Raw genomic sequence first — 14724 nt, forward strand, 5'->3', positions numbered from 1 at the left:
AAGGTGTTGACACTCACCTCCAGGTGTCAGACCATCAAAATACAGCCTCTTAAGGAGATCCTTATGAAGGAGTTTGGTCTACGATAGCATTTTAAGCCGCTTCAAGCTCTTCACTATTACCTTCTTTCCTATAGATAGCTTTAGAAGTTCAAGCAATACAGACTTCATAGATGATCTCCACGCTATCGGAGACCCCCATGCAGTCGGAAGCCTCCATGAAGTTGAAGAACATAGGAAGAAAAAATGACTCTTCCATTCATTAATGGAAGAGAAATTAGAAGGAATGTTGATCACACCTTTTTAAGGAGAAGTGTACCACCAGCTACTGCTCCAGGGATGCATCTTCATTTGAAATAGTGCTTGGAACAACTTCGCTTGGAGCGGCATGCTTTGGTGTAGATGGAAACAAAAGAACTGAACTATCATCTACCAGATATTGGGAATGAGTTGGGTGGGTCAAAGCTGATACCACTTGAGCAGCTCAATGAAGACATCAGGAATTGGAAGCCTTGGGCCTGCCCTGAAGGCTTCTTCATACAAAGCCACTCTACCTTCTTAGGAAGAGGTAACCCTTCTAGAAAGGAGGGGTGCTTCAAGAGTAGTATCTTTCGGAATCTCGTATTCCCATTAGATTCACTCAAGGTCTTTTTCACCCTCTAAAATGGATTTAACCATATCTGGAGCTTGAGGGACCCAGCACTGCCACAACAGATCCCTCATAAACACAAATAGGTGGATTTGGGTCTCCAAATCCTTATTCCAATGATTTTTTTTAGGAGAGAAGCCATGGAAACAATGAAGAAGCTAAAAAAAAGGAGTAAAGAGAAGCCAACCCAGCAGTAACCTCAAACAAGAAGAAGATGATAGCTACAGCACTCTCTTTTCTTCCACTCTAACTCTACAAGCAGGAATCAGCAGGTGACACCCATTCATCTTGTATCTCTTATGACATGGCCCTGGGGTGACAATTCAGATGGATGGTCCAATCGATGCCCACAAGTCAACTCTTCACTAGACAACAAAGCATCTCACAGATCATTACTGTAGAACAACCACTGCACTGACAATCCACATACAATGATAATTTCTTTCTTGAAAGAACGAGCTCATGTCCTCTATAAATGCACGCGTCCAATTAGCTCCCTAGGTGGCATGCAATGTCAAAATTTCCCATTTTCTCTGGCTAGCTATTCGAAGCCAAATCTACTGCAGCCTCATCCGTAAGGTTCGGCCCTCATCAGTCTCGAAGAGTAAGAGACTTGGTCCAAAGCTTTAGCTACCAACACACACTAATTCTCTGGATCCTTCAGATAAGTAAATACTTGCTCCATATGTCATTTCTCTAAGATGGACTCTATACACACTAGATTCGTCTCTCCCATCTACTCTAAGCTCACCTTGAAATCCATCGGTACACTCCAAGTATCACTTGGAGCCTGCTAGACTTCCTTACTCCATCTCTCTATCTACACTCCACTTCTTCTCGTACTCGATCTTGATCATCAGAAATCCAACTCAAAAGCTCAGAACTCTTTTATTTGCTTCTGCAGGAGACTGAGTTAGGCATCAGACTATTGAAAACATCTGGCATGAGGACTTTTTCTATTTTTGGTGGTTTTGCATGACCTGGCTTGAGGGATCACTCGAAGACTAAAGGCCAGTCTGCGTGCTTGGAAAGGTCTGACCAACCCTCTAGAGAACACTTCATCCCATCTTTTAGGCTACAACTCAATGGCCTAAGCTAGATCATCTCCTCGACTGCAACACCAAGCACTTGCAATATCGTAGATAGGACCATTACACTTAGGGTGGCTCTGAAGTATGCATTTGAAGCTAATAGTTGATCTCATAATAAAGTAAGATGCTATCTTGATAATCCTCTACAATCTATCATCACTCTATGGGTATTCAAATCGCTCATGGACTTAGTGCATCTATATTTAATGGTAGGATTTGAGAGAATAGTTTCTATTTTAAGACTATTTTAACAAGAGTTCAATTTGCCAAAAGGGGTTGACAAAGACACTCAGCATCTTTCTCCACTAACTCACAGTCTTGTCTTATCCTTAACTAAAACAACAAGAAATTAGGCTCAACGCCATCTCTTTTGAAGGAAATCAACCTAGGCGTCACATTTGAGAAACTATTCTCCAGTAAGCTTCATGTATTAGAATTTTATGGGATAATAAAACTTACATAAATATGAAACCATCAAAGCCATCTAGAATCTCTCCCATCAATCTATCAAATCAATATGCAACAACCAACAACCATAAGAAATTACTAAGCTGGATATGCTCCTCACTATCATCGAGCAGCATGTTGATTTCCTAATCCCAACTCTAAGTATATCTGATGGAAAAGATCTCACAAGCTTTCGAGTGAGTTGGGGACCACGTTTGTGAAAAGTATCCTTTTATAACATGTCTCACCTATCAGATGGACATTATCCACAATAGTCTGTAAAGGTTAATATCACAATAACTATCAAGTATATCCTTATTATTTTATTAGAGGCTTATCTTTAGTCAGAGTCCAGATCCATTAAAACAACTAAAATAAATCCTGATACATGTTACTGTGGGCCATATCCGGATGGGGCTAAATCGGATAAATTCCAATATCCTGATGCTAATCCACTTGCTTATTTAAAAAGGCCAGCTCAAGCCATTCAAATTGTTACAAATTTTTGCATGTAATGATCCTTGGGAAACTTTGTTTTGATGTAAAATTATTTGAAATTGTTAGATAATGCATGCAATGCTTGGGGTGCAGTTTTTTCTTATGTTTTCCAAACCATTCTTGACATACAATATAAAATAGATATAATATAATAGATAACAGGAATTGAATAAAAAATAATAGATATAAGAGCTTAATTAATCTCTAAAATAAATAATTAATCATATTAATGATAATAGTAATATGATGTTCATGTGGTGAATGGAAAGCTTAGCATAAATCGAGGCTCCATTTTAGTTATGTATAATATATTAGTTTCTTGATGAAGAAGGGCAAGAATTTTTCTTCAAAAGAAAAGTGGATCTCAGGGCTGAGATACGTGACCATTACTTTTCCAATATATTTTGGAGACTGAAAGGTCTTAGCATCTTTAGGGTGTGGCATCCTGTGGACATTCTGTAGTCTCCAGAGAAGGCGCCAACCTGAAATTGTCATGGACTTGCCAAATTTTTTGGACTCTTTCTCATTTTGGATACTAAAGCGAGGGATTTGAATAATTGAATCTGAACATGGTTGTAGAACTTTGACATCTTGATGCATATATAGTTGTATCTTGCTAGGAGGTTATTTGGAATTATATATTTGTATAATTGATCAATCAGTTGCAAACATTAAAAAAAAACAAAAAAAACAAAAAAACAAAAAGAACGTCCGGCTCTCTCTTGAAACTGCATTGCTGGTAAAATAGGCATATCTTGATATACCAAGTAGGCTGTCACTCCAGTGCATAGACCTGGTACTTACTTGACCTGGACCTGATCAAAACCTAAAAATGAATGGTGTTGGATATTGAAGCAGACACATCAAATTTTTAGATTGGGTATGGACCCAAACAGTATAAATTAGCCGGTTGATTATATCCATACGTACATATACATATGCAAACATAATAAATTCATAAATATATGCACAAATGCGTATACATACCATATTAGTTTAATGCATATAATAAAACATTGTTAAACTTGTAATACTTAGATTCCAACCAATAAGGATAAGGCATAACCTTAATGAACTCTTGAAATCAACTGACCTTCTTCCTAATATGGATTTCTTTTTCCTTTGTTCCTAGGAAGAGATTAGGCAAAAGCCCAAGCAGATTCATTACGATAAGAGTATATATTCTTATCATGTCATCTAGAAGCAATCTATCCATCCTTAATTATAGTTACAATCAACCATGATGGTGCTGATAAGTGCGCTTGGTTCATAGAGGAAGCTCTAGGCAGCGATAGATGTTGGGGTTGCCACTAGAATAAGAGGTGATTTCCGGTGAATTACCAAACCAAATTGCTCTTCCATGTCCATATCTTCTTTGCTCATTCCGTTAGGCAAATCCCAATTGAACTTATAGAGAAGATTGGCAAGTGCAAGCTCGGCAGAAACTATACCCAATGACATGCCTGGGCATATCCTTCGGCCACTCCCAAAAGGTATCAACTCAAAGTGTTGCCCCTTGAAATTGATATCATTGTCCTCAAACCTTTCAGGGATGAAGGCTTCTGCATCAAGCCAATACCGGGAATCCCTACTAATAGCCCATACATTTATGTATGCCCTCGTCTTCTTAGGAATGTTATATCCTTTTATCTTGCAATCTTGCATGCATTCATGAGGAATCAGCAATGGAGCAGGAGGGTGCAATCGAAGAACTTCTTTAATTATGAGCTTGAGATAACGAAGTTGTTGAACGTCATCCTCTTCCACCTTCCCTTTGTTTCCAAGCAGTCCTCTAACTTCATCTTGGGCTTTCTTCAGAACCATTGGGTTCCTCATGAGCTCAGTCATTCCCCATTCTAAGGTAGATGCAGAGGTGTCTGATCCACCAACGAACACATTCTGCGAGGCATGGAACTGATTATCAGATCAAGTATAAAATAATTATTGACGTTTTTCTTTGAGGAATCGATATACTTGTGTGGATAATATAGAAAGAAGCATGTACACGTATCATAATTATATAGAGTTCATGTATAGGAGAGGAATATAATAGCATTTAGCATAGGAGAAATTATTTATGCATCATTATTAATTATATAGTGCTGAATTTGAAGGTGGTGCATATCTTATAAAAATAATCAAAAGTATGACAAAGAAAGCTGATATAGGGCAAACTATTTATTCATCATTATCAACTAGACAGTGCAGAATTAATTTGTAGGTAATGCATATCTTATACTAGAAACAATCAAAAGTATGACGAAGCTAGCTGATCCAACTTTTTTAGCATAAGACAAATTATTTATGCATCATTATCAACTACTCGGTGCAGAATTTGTGGATGGTACATATCTTACAAAAACAATCGAAACTACGACAAAGAAAGCTGATCTAATCTTTCCCCATATAATCCCTTCTAATTCCTTCTTGGGACCACATTCCCACACCCTGCATGTCTCACTCGGAAGTTGCCAAATATGTGCATTTCTGTGCTATCTTTTCGTACTTCTAACCAAAAAGCGAATCTGATTTTTTTTTTTTCTCTCTGATATTATCTTTTCTGGTTCTGTATGGAGATCTTCCATCACATGAGTTGTCACTTTGTAACTATTAGGCGATTTTTATCCTCTCGTGCTGGTATGGAGACGGCTCTACTCTGTGGAAAATCCAATTATACTAGTTTCACGTTGCGAGAAATCATTAGTCAGATGGTTGGTCACGAAATTTTGAAATCAAAGCTTCTAGCAATATATGTGATAATCACAAGGCTGGTTTCATTATAATTGTAATCGATATATCATACATAGAGGTTATTGTTGTTGTTGTTATTGTTGTTGTTGTTGGCCCGTATTTGTCCTGTATATGGACTTTGCCTCAGCTATGTTGGACATGCTTGGTATACTGTTAAGAAAGCTAAGCTAGCATGCATGTGTCTGCCTACACAATTTAATCATGCAAAAAAGAAAATAGTTGAACTATCCATGCATACGTGTCTCAAAGATGATAACATAATTGTATAATTTCTATAAACATGTAGGTGTGTAAAACAACTCACAGCACTCTATATGCACAACAAGGTTACTAACCATGACGATGCCTTTGATATGATCTTTTGTGAGGGGGAATCCAAGGCTTAAATCCTTCTGAAGCTCGAGAAGAACACCAATGAAGTCATCTCGGCTTCCTCCATGCATGTGCTTCTCAATCTCCTCCTCAAGAAGCTCATCCATGCCATGGAAGCTCCTCTCGAGCCTCGCTCTCGTGCCCGTGAGCACATCCAACCACTCCATCCAGGGAAAGAAGTCCCCTAAAATAAACCCACCCAGTAAAGACATCATCTCCCTTAGGAGATCATGGTATTTGCTCCTAGTGCACTCACCATCCCTCGAAATCCTCTTGCTAAAGATTTCTCGAGTAGTGATATTATTAAAGAGGCAGAAAGACATCTCACTAAGATTCACTAGACCACTCGAGGATTGTCTTAATATAGTTTGGACTAGGGTATTTACTTCTTCCCTCCTTATGGACTGAAAGGCTTGCACCCTCTTTGCACTGAAGACTTCTAACATGCCAATCCTCCTCAATTGTCTCCACTGGTCGCTGTAGGGTGAGAAGGCCATGTCTCGTCCGCCATAAGAGTATCGCTTGTAGGCGACGAGTGGAGGCCTGGTGCAAAAGATGTGATCTTGGTTCTTCAGAATCTCGGAGGCCATCTCCGGGGAGGATATGATGATGGTTGGTATGCAACCAAGCTTTAGGCTCATGAGGGAGCCATACTTCTCTGAAAGCAGTCGGAATGAGCGATATGGATGCTCACCCAACTGATGAAGATTGCCGATGATTGGGAGCCTTAACGGGCCAGGAGGGAGCCTCGGGATCGGCCAAGTGGCCTTGACACACAAGAATACAGCTATTGGAAATAGGAGGAGACATGAGTAAGCTAAAAGAGTAAGCAAGGACTCCATTGTGTTCAATGCCCTGTATAGTAATTTTGGGAGGTGAGCTCTCTCTTCCTCATATTTATAGCGACCCTTCGAGGGGTTGTGAGGTCTAGAGTCGTGTTGAGAGATGAGAACGGATCCATTTTGCTAACGGCAGCTGGTGCAGAGTAAAGGTGAGGCCATGTTCATTTTCCCAAGGGCTAAATGGACAAATAGGCATGTTCGAGGGGTGAAGTACGGGAGAAATTTCGTTTTCCCAAGTCGTAAACGGACAAAGAGACGTTCATGGCGTGAAAGACGGGAGGAATTTGATTTTCCCAAGTCCTAAATGGACAAAGAGGCATGTTCAAGGCCTGAAGTACCTTCCCAAGTCCTAAATGGGCAGAGAGATGCTCAAGTGGCGCACGTCAGAGATATTTCAGTTTCCCAAGTGCTAAATGGACAAGAAGACCTGTTCAAGGGGTGAAGTATGGGAGAAATTTCATTTTCCCAAGCGTCAAATGGACAAAGTGACGTGCTCAAGGGGTGAAGTATATATGGGATCTCATTTTCCCGAGCTACCTCCGGCGATCCAGAAAGGAGAACCCAGCCTTTGGGTAAAAACCCAGCCATGTATACAGTGCTTTATTTTTTCTTCCCTCATCTTAGTTTTGTGGTGGCGGGTTTTCTTTTTCTTTTGTTTTTTTTTTTTTGGTAATGTTTTGTTGCGTGTGTTGAGGACCACGCAATGTCGTTTTCAAAAGGCAGCTATGGTGCTATGGGACATGGCTTCATTTCCCCGTTTTTTTTTTCCTCGATGAGAGGGACGTGTGGACCACCTGTATTATTAACGCAGATTATAAAGCAGTCACGTCAAGGAGACCTAAATGGACTGGGGTGCTAAAAAGGTGGTCCCTCCTGAATTTGTGCAAAAGACAAAAAGTTAAGCATTCTTAAACCATGCAGCGGATATTTTTGCATGGGAAGCAAAGGCAGCAGCTCGTAGTGCGAAAGCTCCCCCATGCTCCGTACTCACCCTCTTAATTCATTCCGTTACACTTTCGGCTCGAAGTTTAATCATCCTCCCCACTGCTTGTCAGATAACCTTTGGAGGATTTCAGTGATACTGGATTGATATTTCCCCTCCTTTGGCTGTCCATCTATGAAGGTAAAAAATAATCTGCTCCATAAACAAAATTGGGGCTTTTGCCTCGAAGCGGAAGATTGTATAGTTATGTTCTCTCCAAAAGCACTAGATTGCAATTGCTGGAAGGTTTCTTCTTGCTACTCTCAAATCCGAGTTTATTGTTCCCGGTAACTAAGGAAAAATTATTGCATGCACGGGTGCAAGTGAATTAGAGCAAATCCTGAAACATATGCACGGTGGATAACATACAATCGAGAATTGATGAAATACAAGAAATAACGTGATGGAGTAATTCTTTGTACACCACATGCAGTGCAGAAAAAATGCACCGTCTCATCTGATTGGACCACATAACTACCACTTTCCAACACAGATTTAACACATGTAGTTCTTTTTTTTTATTTAAAATTTTGAATAATAAAAATATTCTTTCTTTTCTGAAAAATTATAATATCCTGTGGCCATATTATAATATCCTGTGGTCAAAGTATGACTTTCTATTCATAATTTGACTATAGGATAGAGGAGTATTTTTGTCATTTAAAAATTTTATAAATTTTCAATGATAAAAATTAATATCCTTTCCTCTTTATGACTTCTAAAAAAAATTATGACTTAAGTCATAATTTGACCGTAGGATATTATAATATGATCTAAGATATCATAATTTTTTCAGACTAGAAGGAAGATTTTTGTCATTCAAAATTTTAAACGAAAAAGTAGAATTATGGATATTAAATGTATTATTAAATACGTGTTGAAAAGTAATGACTACGTACTTCAATATGATTGAGTAGTGCACCTCACGTTAATTTTACAAAGACTTTCTCTAACATGGTCCAATTGCACCTGGTGCAATATGGTTGCCATACCATGGCACGATAGCTGCCTTTTGAAAACGACATTGTGTGGTCCTCAACCCATACATCAAAACATTACCAAAAAAAATCAAAACAAAAAAAAAGGAAAACCCGCCACCACAAAACAAGGATGCGGGAAGAAAAAATAAAGCACTATATATATGACTGGGTTCTCCTTTTTGGATCACTAGAGCTAGATCGGGAAAATGAGATCCCATATATACTTCACCCCTTGAGCATGCTACTTTGTCCATTTGACGCTTGAGAAAATGAAATTTCTCCCGTACTTCACCCCTTGATCGTGTCTCTTTGTCCATTTAGCACTGGGGAAAATGAAACATCTCTGATGTTGGGTATCGCTATAATTTTTACTTTTAATTTTTAACAAGTGTTTAGTGAAGAGCCACCATATGTAACAAAACTTCTTGTTACTCTCCCTTCCAAAAGGATCATAACTACAGGACAATCTTGCTAGCTCCACACGCATGGGTGACTGTAGTTATGATCCTTTTGGAAGGGAAGGCAACAAAACTTTTTGTTACATACGGCGGCTCTTCATCAGACACTTGCCGAAATCCGGTCAATTTCCAACCGGATGTAGACCTGCCCATCGAAGCTTGTGGGGCCGACAAGATTGTCCGTTTCCCAATACTTTGGAATTCTTGGGGGGCTAACAAGAAATTTTGTTACATAGGATGACGGACAAGGTTTGTTTCTTTCGCACGAGATGAAGAGTCAAAATCCGCTCCAAGATTATCCGATAGCTACTTCGACATCTATACAAATAAATAAATAAAATTTAAAATATTTTAAAATTTATATAGGATACAATTCAATGGACAATCTTATAAAAGATCAACCATCTTTTTGAATGAAAAATACAACCCAAATCCTCCAATAATAAATAAAAACTCGTGGCTGGATGCTAGCTTGGCAAAAAACATCTATACTTTCGCGGCACTATTTTTTCCTTCTTTTTTCAAAAAAGAAGATAGGCGATGCTTATCAATCATTTCATAGTAGAAATTAAACAAAGTATAATATTTTAAAAAAAAATTACTGTTGTGGATCTCCACCTCGGTCTTGGCCAAGTGCATCCTCGGCACCGATCAAAAACCTCAGAGACCAGATTACAGCGAGTTGGGAAACTTTTTCTGGCTAGCCTAAGGACATCAGGAATGTGCCTTAAAACTTGAGCACACTCGCGAGGAACATATGGACGACAACTCGAACCACAGTTTCGGCCGAAGTGGCCATACTTCGGCCATTGACGAGGTATGTTTCAGGTCAGCCCAAGCCGACCTCCGACTAAGATGTGTAGCTTTCTTCATTGACAGATTGCACCCCCTCTTTCGACTCTGAAATGTCTTGATAAGGAAAGGTATCTTTGTGATTGAATCATGCCCCCAATGGAAGTAATCATCACCAGCTTAATCTACACATAATAATCAAAAACTGGCCAAACTCCAAGGCATGTACGACTCTAATTCTCCCTTTATAAATAAAGAGGCATGGGGGACCCCCAAGGTAAGCTTTTAAAAAATTATTCTCTCCTCTTTATTTTTCACTTTCTGACTTAAGTGTCGAAGGATCCTCACTGGAAAATATGTCAATCAAGACTTTTTGTAGGTATTTAGAGTCAGTCTCCACTCAACCTCATCACCTCGGCTACCAGGATCGTCTCCAACCTCGGGCATGGGATTTCAACAATAATAGTTGGTGCCAGAGGAAGGGCACCTAACTTGATTTGGGATTCTAATATGAGAAGGAAAGTTCTCAAGTTCACCATGAGGCCACGAAAAGAAACATCAAATGCATCTTGTCATTCAAGCGGAGGATGGGCTAACAACATCTGGCAGGAGGATGTTGCACTCGAGTCGATTCAGAAAAATTCTTACCGACCATCGGTGCTGATAATTTTTCATAAGTAACACAATAGCCTTGTCTAGTAGATATATATAGGCTTTGGCCGTGGTTGCATGGGGGATGCAACAGACTACCGCACCTCACCCTACCTCAGAAGTTCTGCATCAAGATAGGAGTAGCCAACCGACCTTCTCTCTCACATAGCCCTAGGGTAGGTAGTCACATTAGCCAACCAGCTAGTCTCATCCGAAGAAGACACAGGCGCTTGCTAACTCCATTGTCAAGAAGGGATTCTACACCGAACAATTTTTCTCCTCATCATCACTTTACTTAGGAAGGTGAGATAGAGAGGAAGCTCCAGGAGATGAAGTGTTGGATCGATGCACTACAAAATCAAACCCCGCAACAACAACATATGAAGCTCGATTTCAATACCAACCCCCCATTTACTCAGAGGATTATGAAGGAACCACTGCCACCTCGGTTCAAAATGCTTTAGCTAGAGCCTTATGATGGGACCATCGATCCTGTTGATCACTGAAGAGAGAGAAAGTCTGTTTCTATCAAAAACACAATGGATTGCTAGGGTTGCATCTAAAATTTTCTATAACAACTTGATAAAGACCAGATCTTTATTTGATATGCAGTAGAATGGGGATCAAATCTCTAAAGAATCTGAATCCAAAGCCTCGTGTAGGTCTGAATTCATAAATCCTCTACTTCGCGCACACGCCAAGCTTCGCAGGAAAGTATGATGAAGCTTCAGATTGAAGTACCTTTGCAAGGCACCAAAGGGAGGGGAGAGAGCCTCTGATGTGATGCCTTACACCAGCAAGAGGGACACCCAAACAAGCTCTACGCCAAGGAGGATGGGATGCCTAAGGGGAGGTGACGCCAAGGAGAAGGGAAGGGGACACCCACTAGACCTTCACACCTCCTCTCTCTCTCTCTCCTTAGCATATAATCCAATTATTTTATCATGATAGTTAGAGCTCTCTCATATTTATAGATGATTTTTCATAACCCATAAGACTAGGATTTCTAATTCAGACAAGCTTTGAAGTAATCCACATCTTATCAAAGGAGTCCTAAGGGAGGAAGGATTGGCGCCTATATGCACCCACACCCACATCTCATGTGAGGCGGTAACTGTTGAAAATTATATTCTAAAATCAATCGTGTGACCATTGAGTTTCTCTTTATATATGAATTATAGATTAATGAATAAAATTTATTCTGATATTTTTTCACCACAAAGTTATATCTTCCTTGTAGAACTCTTGTGTTGTGATGAACTTCTTAGAACTATATTAGTGTATGATAAAGATAGGATTTATCATATAGTTCTTAAACATGTTCGCGATCAAATGATACATCATTATGGGATGATGATGTTTATCGAGTGAAGGTTATTGTATGCCATATAGATTGGTTATCCTCTTAACCAAAGAGTGTGGTGACATTGGTATGACATATAGGTGAGATGTAGGAGTACATCGTTGTTGATCCATAAATTGATTTTAATGATTACAATACATTTGAGGGGGTTACTAATGATTTTGGCTTGAAAAAAGATTTATTATATTTCAGGAATAAAATCATAATTTTATCAAATTCTGATTCGAGAGCCTCAAAAGTAAGAATAGAAGATTTGTGATATATTGGAGGTAATTTCATATTTTTTGGATATATATTTTTTGAGAGAAAATCAAGTTAAAAAAAAAAGTCGATCCTATGAGTCGACTCCTATCAAAAGGGACTGAACGGCACGCTATTTTTGGCTGGCACACCCAAAGGAGACAACCTTATGAGTCGACCTCTATTGTTGTATAGGCCAAAGATATAGAACAGTAATTTTCTGTTCTACACCACAGAGGTCGATCCTATGAGTCGACCATTGCGACAGAAAATCTCCGTAACGACTAGTTTTTCAGCTCATTTTGATCGTATTTAATACTTATTTAATGCATTTCAATGGCTCTATTTTAGCCCAGATCACTCTCTAGCATCCATTGAAGATATAAAGGGTCTTAAAGGAGGGAAAAAAAAAAAATTTCAAGAGATTTCAAGAGTTCATTTCAGCCTTAAGCAAAAAGTCATCTTCAAGCAAAAGAAGGTTTCATTTCAAGTTCGTCAATCCCCTAAGAGCTCATTCAAGTCTTCAACAACCTTGAAAAAAATCAGAAAAGCTTCTTCCTTGTTGTGTAAAATGTATTTAAGATTTTATTTGCTCATTAAAGGAGCTAAACTTGTATTTTCGTGTGATTAACTCTTATACTCTGTTTTTATCTTGATCTTTAATTTTGGAAGGATTTTAAAACTTAGAAAGATTGGTCCGAACCTTGAATCAGATTGTATTGAGTTGGATTATATCTGAGAAATAAGTGTTCTAGTTTGGGATAGCTAGAATCGGAGGTACCGATGTTGTATTCTTGTTGAATACATTTTAGTGAATTTAAAGTCTCAAGTAGGAGCTTGGAGAGTAGATATAGGTGCAAGGTTGGCACCGAACCACTATAAATCTTGATTGTTTGTGGTGTGCATACTTGCTCTCTATCTAAATTTTTTTATTTTCTTACATTCTTGCATCTCATTTTTATACCTAGCTTAAATCACTTACTACACATAATTTACTTATTATTACTTAATCCTTGTGGTTCTAAATTAATTTTAAAATTTTAGAAATCTAATGCACCCCCCTCTTGGATTGCATAGCTGGACAATAAGTAGTATCAGAGCTCGGTGCTCTAACCCTACTTTGATTTAACCATCAAAGAGCTAAAGATCTATGGCAACTCAAGTTGGTGCTTCACTAGCCGAGGGGCAGTCCACAAACTGATCTTCACTTTTCAATGGGTCAAACTATACCTATTGAAAAGCTTAGATAAAAATTTTTATCGAAGCTCTTGATTATGATATATGGAGTATCATAGTTAATGGACCACACACACCTATTAAGATAATTGATGGTGTAGAATCAACCAAACTCGAAAGAGAAGGGATGAGATTGACAAGAAAATGGCTCAACTCAATGCTAAAGCCATGAATATTTTATATTGTGCTTTAGATACTAATGAGTTTAATCACATTTCAACATGCATGTTGGCTAAAAAAATATGGGATAGATTAGAAGTAACACATGTAGGCACTAATCAAGTTAAGGAATCAAAAATTAACATGTTTGTACATAAATATGAACTCTTTAAAATGGAACATGATGAATCAATAACTGAAATGTTTACTCATTTTATGAATATTATTAATGATCTAAAAAATCTTGGTAAGTCTTATTCTAACAGCGATCTTGTGAGAAAAATTCTTAGATCTTTACCAAAGACTTGGGAGGCCAAAGTGATCGCAATCTAAGAAACCAAAGATCTGAATGTTTTACCCTTTGAGGATCTTCTAGAATCGCTAATGACATACGAGCTAAGCATGAAACAACATCAAGAAGAAGATGTCAAGAAGAAGAGGACAATCGCTCTCAAATCCACCACTCAATTCGATGAGAAATCCGATGAAACAGAAAATGAAGAGAGGATGAAGAAATAGCCCTCATCACTAGAAAGTTTAAAAGATTTATGAAGAAAAGAAAATAAGAGATGAGGAAGAGGCCACCTACAAAAGGGGAGCATAGCAAGGAGAAGGACAAGGAGCAGTTTCTTATTTGTTAGGAATGTAAGAAGCTAGGGTACTTTAGGTCTGAATGTCCACAACTTAAAAAGGACCTCAAGAAGTACAAGAAAAAGGCTATGGTAGCTATATGGAGTGATAGTGATGAGTCAAGCTTCGAAGAAGAAGATTCATATGAACAAGCCAACTTGTACTTATGGTACATGAAAATGAGATAAACGCTGAAACTCTTAGTGACTTTATCTTTGAAGAACTTCAAAAAGTATTTTATGATCTAGTTGATGATCAAAAGAAGTTAGAGGTAAAGAACAAAGAATTGAAATCAAAGAATCAATCTTTACTAAAAAAAATGAGATTAATTATTTCAAATGAAAAATTGATCTTGACACAAAAAAATCTGAACTTGAAAAATAAAATTACTAAGTTAAAATCTATGATAGAAAAGTTCAGTCTAAGTTCAAATAAACTTCAAATGATACTTGATAATCAAAAGGCCGTTTATAATAAAGTTGATCTTGGATACAACCCTTTAAAGAAATAAAAATTTTTGAAAAATATCTTTGTGAACTTATCAAGTAACAAGTTTTCAAATATCACTTACTTTAAATGTGGTAAA

The 14724-nt window shown here is 38.1% G+C and overlaps 1 protein-coding gene across 1 annotated transcript; it reads right to left on the reverse strand.

Annotated features, from left to right (window-relative positions):
* Positions 1–3636: 3636 nt before the first annotated feature.
* LOC105035372 (cytochrome P450 71A1) lies at positions 3637–6752 on the reverse strand. Its single transcript, XM_010910919.4, has 2 exons — positions 5769–6752; positions 3637–4581 (listed from the first exon to the last, which is right to left on the reverse strand). The coding sequence occupies exons 1-2, from the start codon at positions 6645–6647 to the stop codon at positions 3964–3966; spliced, it is 1497 nt and encodes a 498-aa protein (XP_010909221.3). The 5' UTR covers positions 6648–6752; the 3' UTR covers positions 3637–3963.
* Between the last annotated feature and the right edge of the window lie 7972 nt (positions 6753–14724).

Source organism: Elaeis guineensis, chromosome 5, assembly GCF_000442705.2.
Source record: "Elaeis guineensis isolate ETL-2024a chromosome 5, EG11, whole genome shotgun sequence".
Lineage (NCBI taxonomy): Eukaryota > Viridiplantae > Streptophyta > Magnoliopsida > Arecales > Arecaceae > Elaeis > Elaeis guineensis.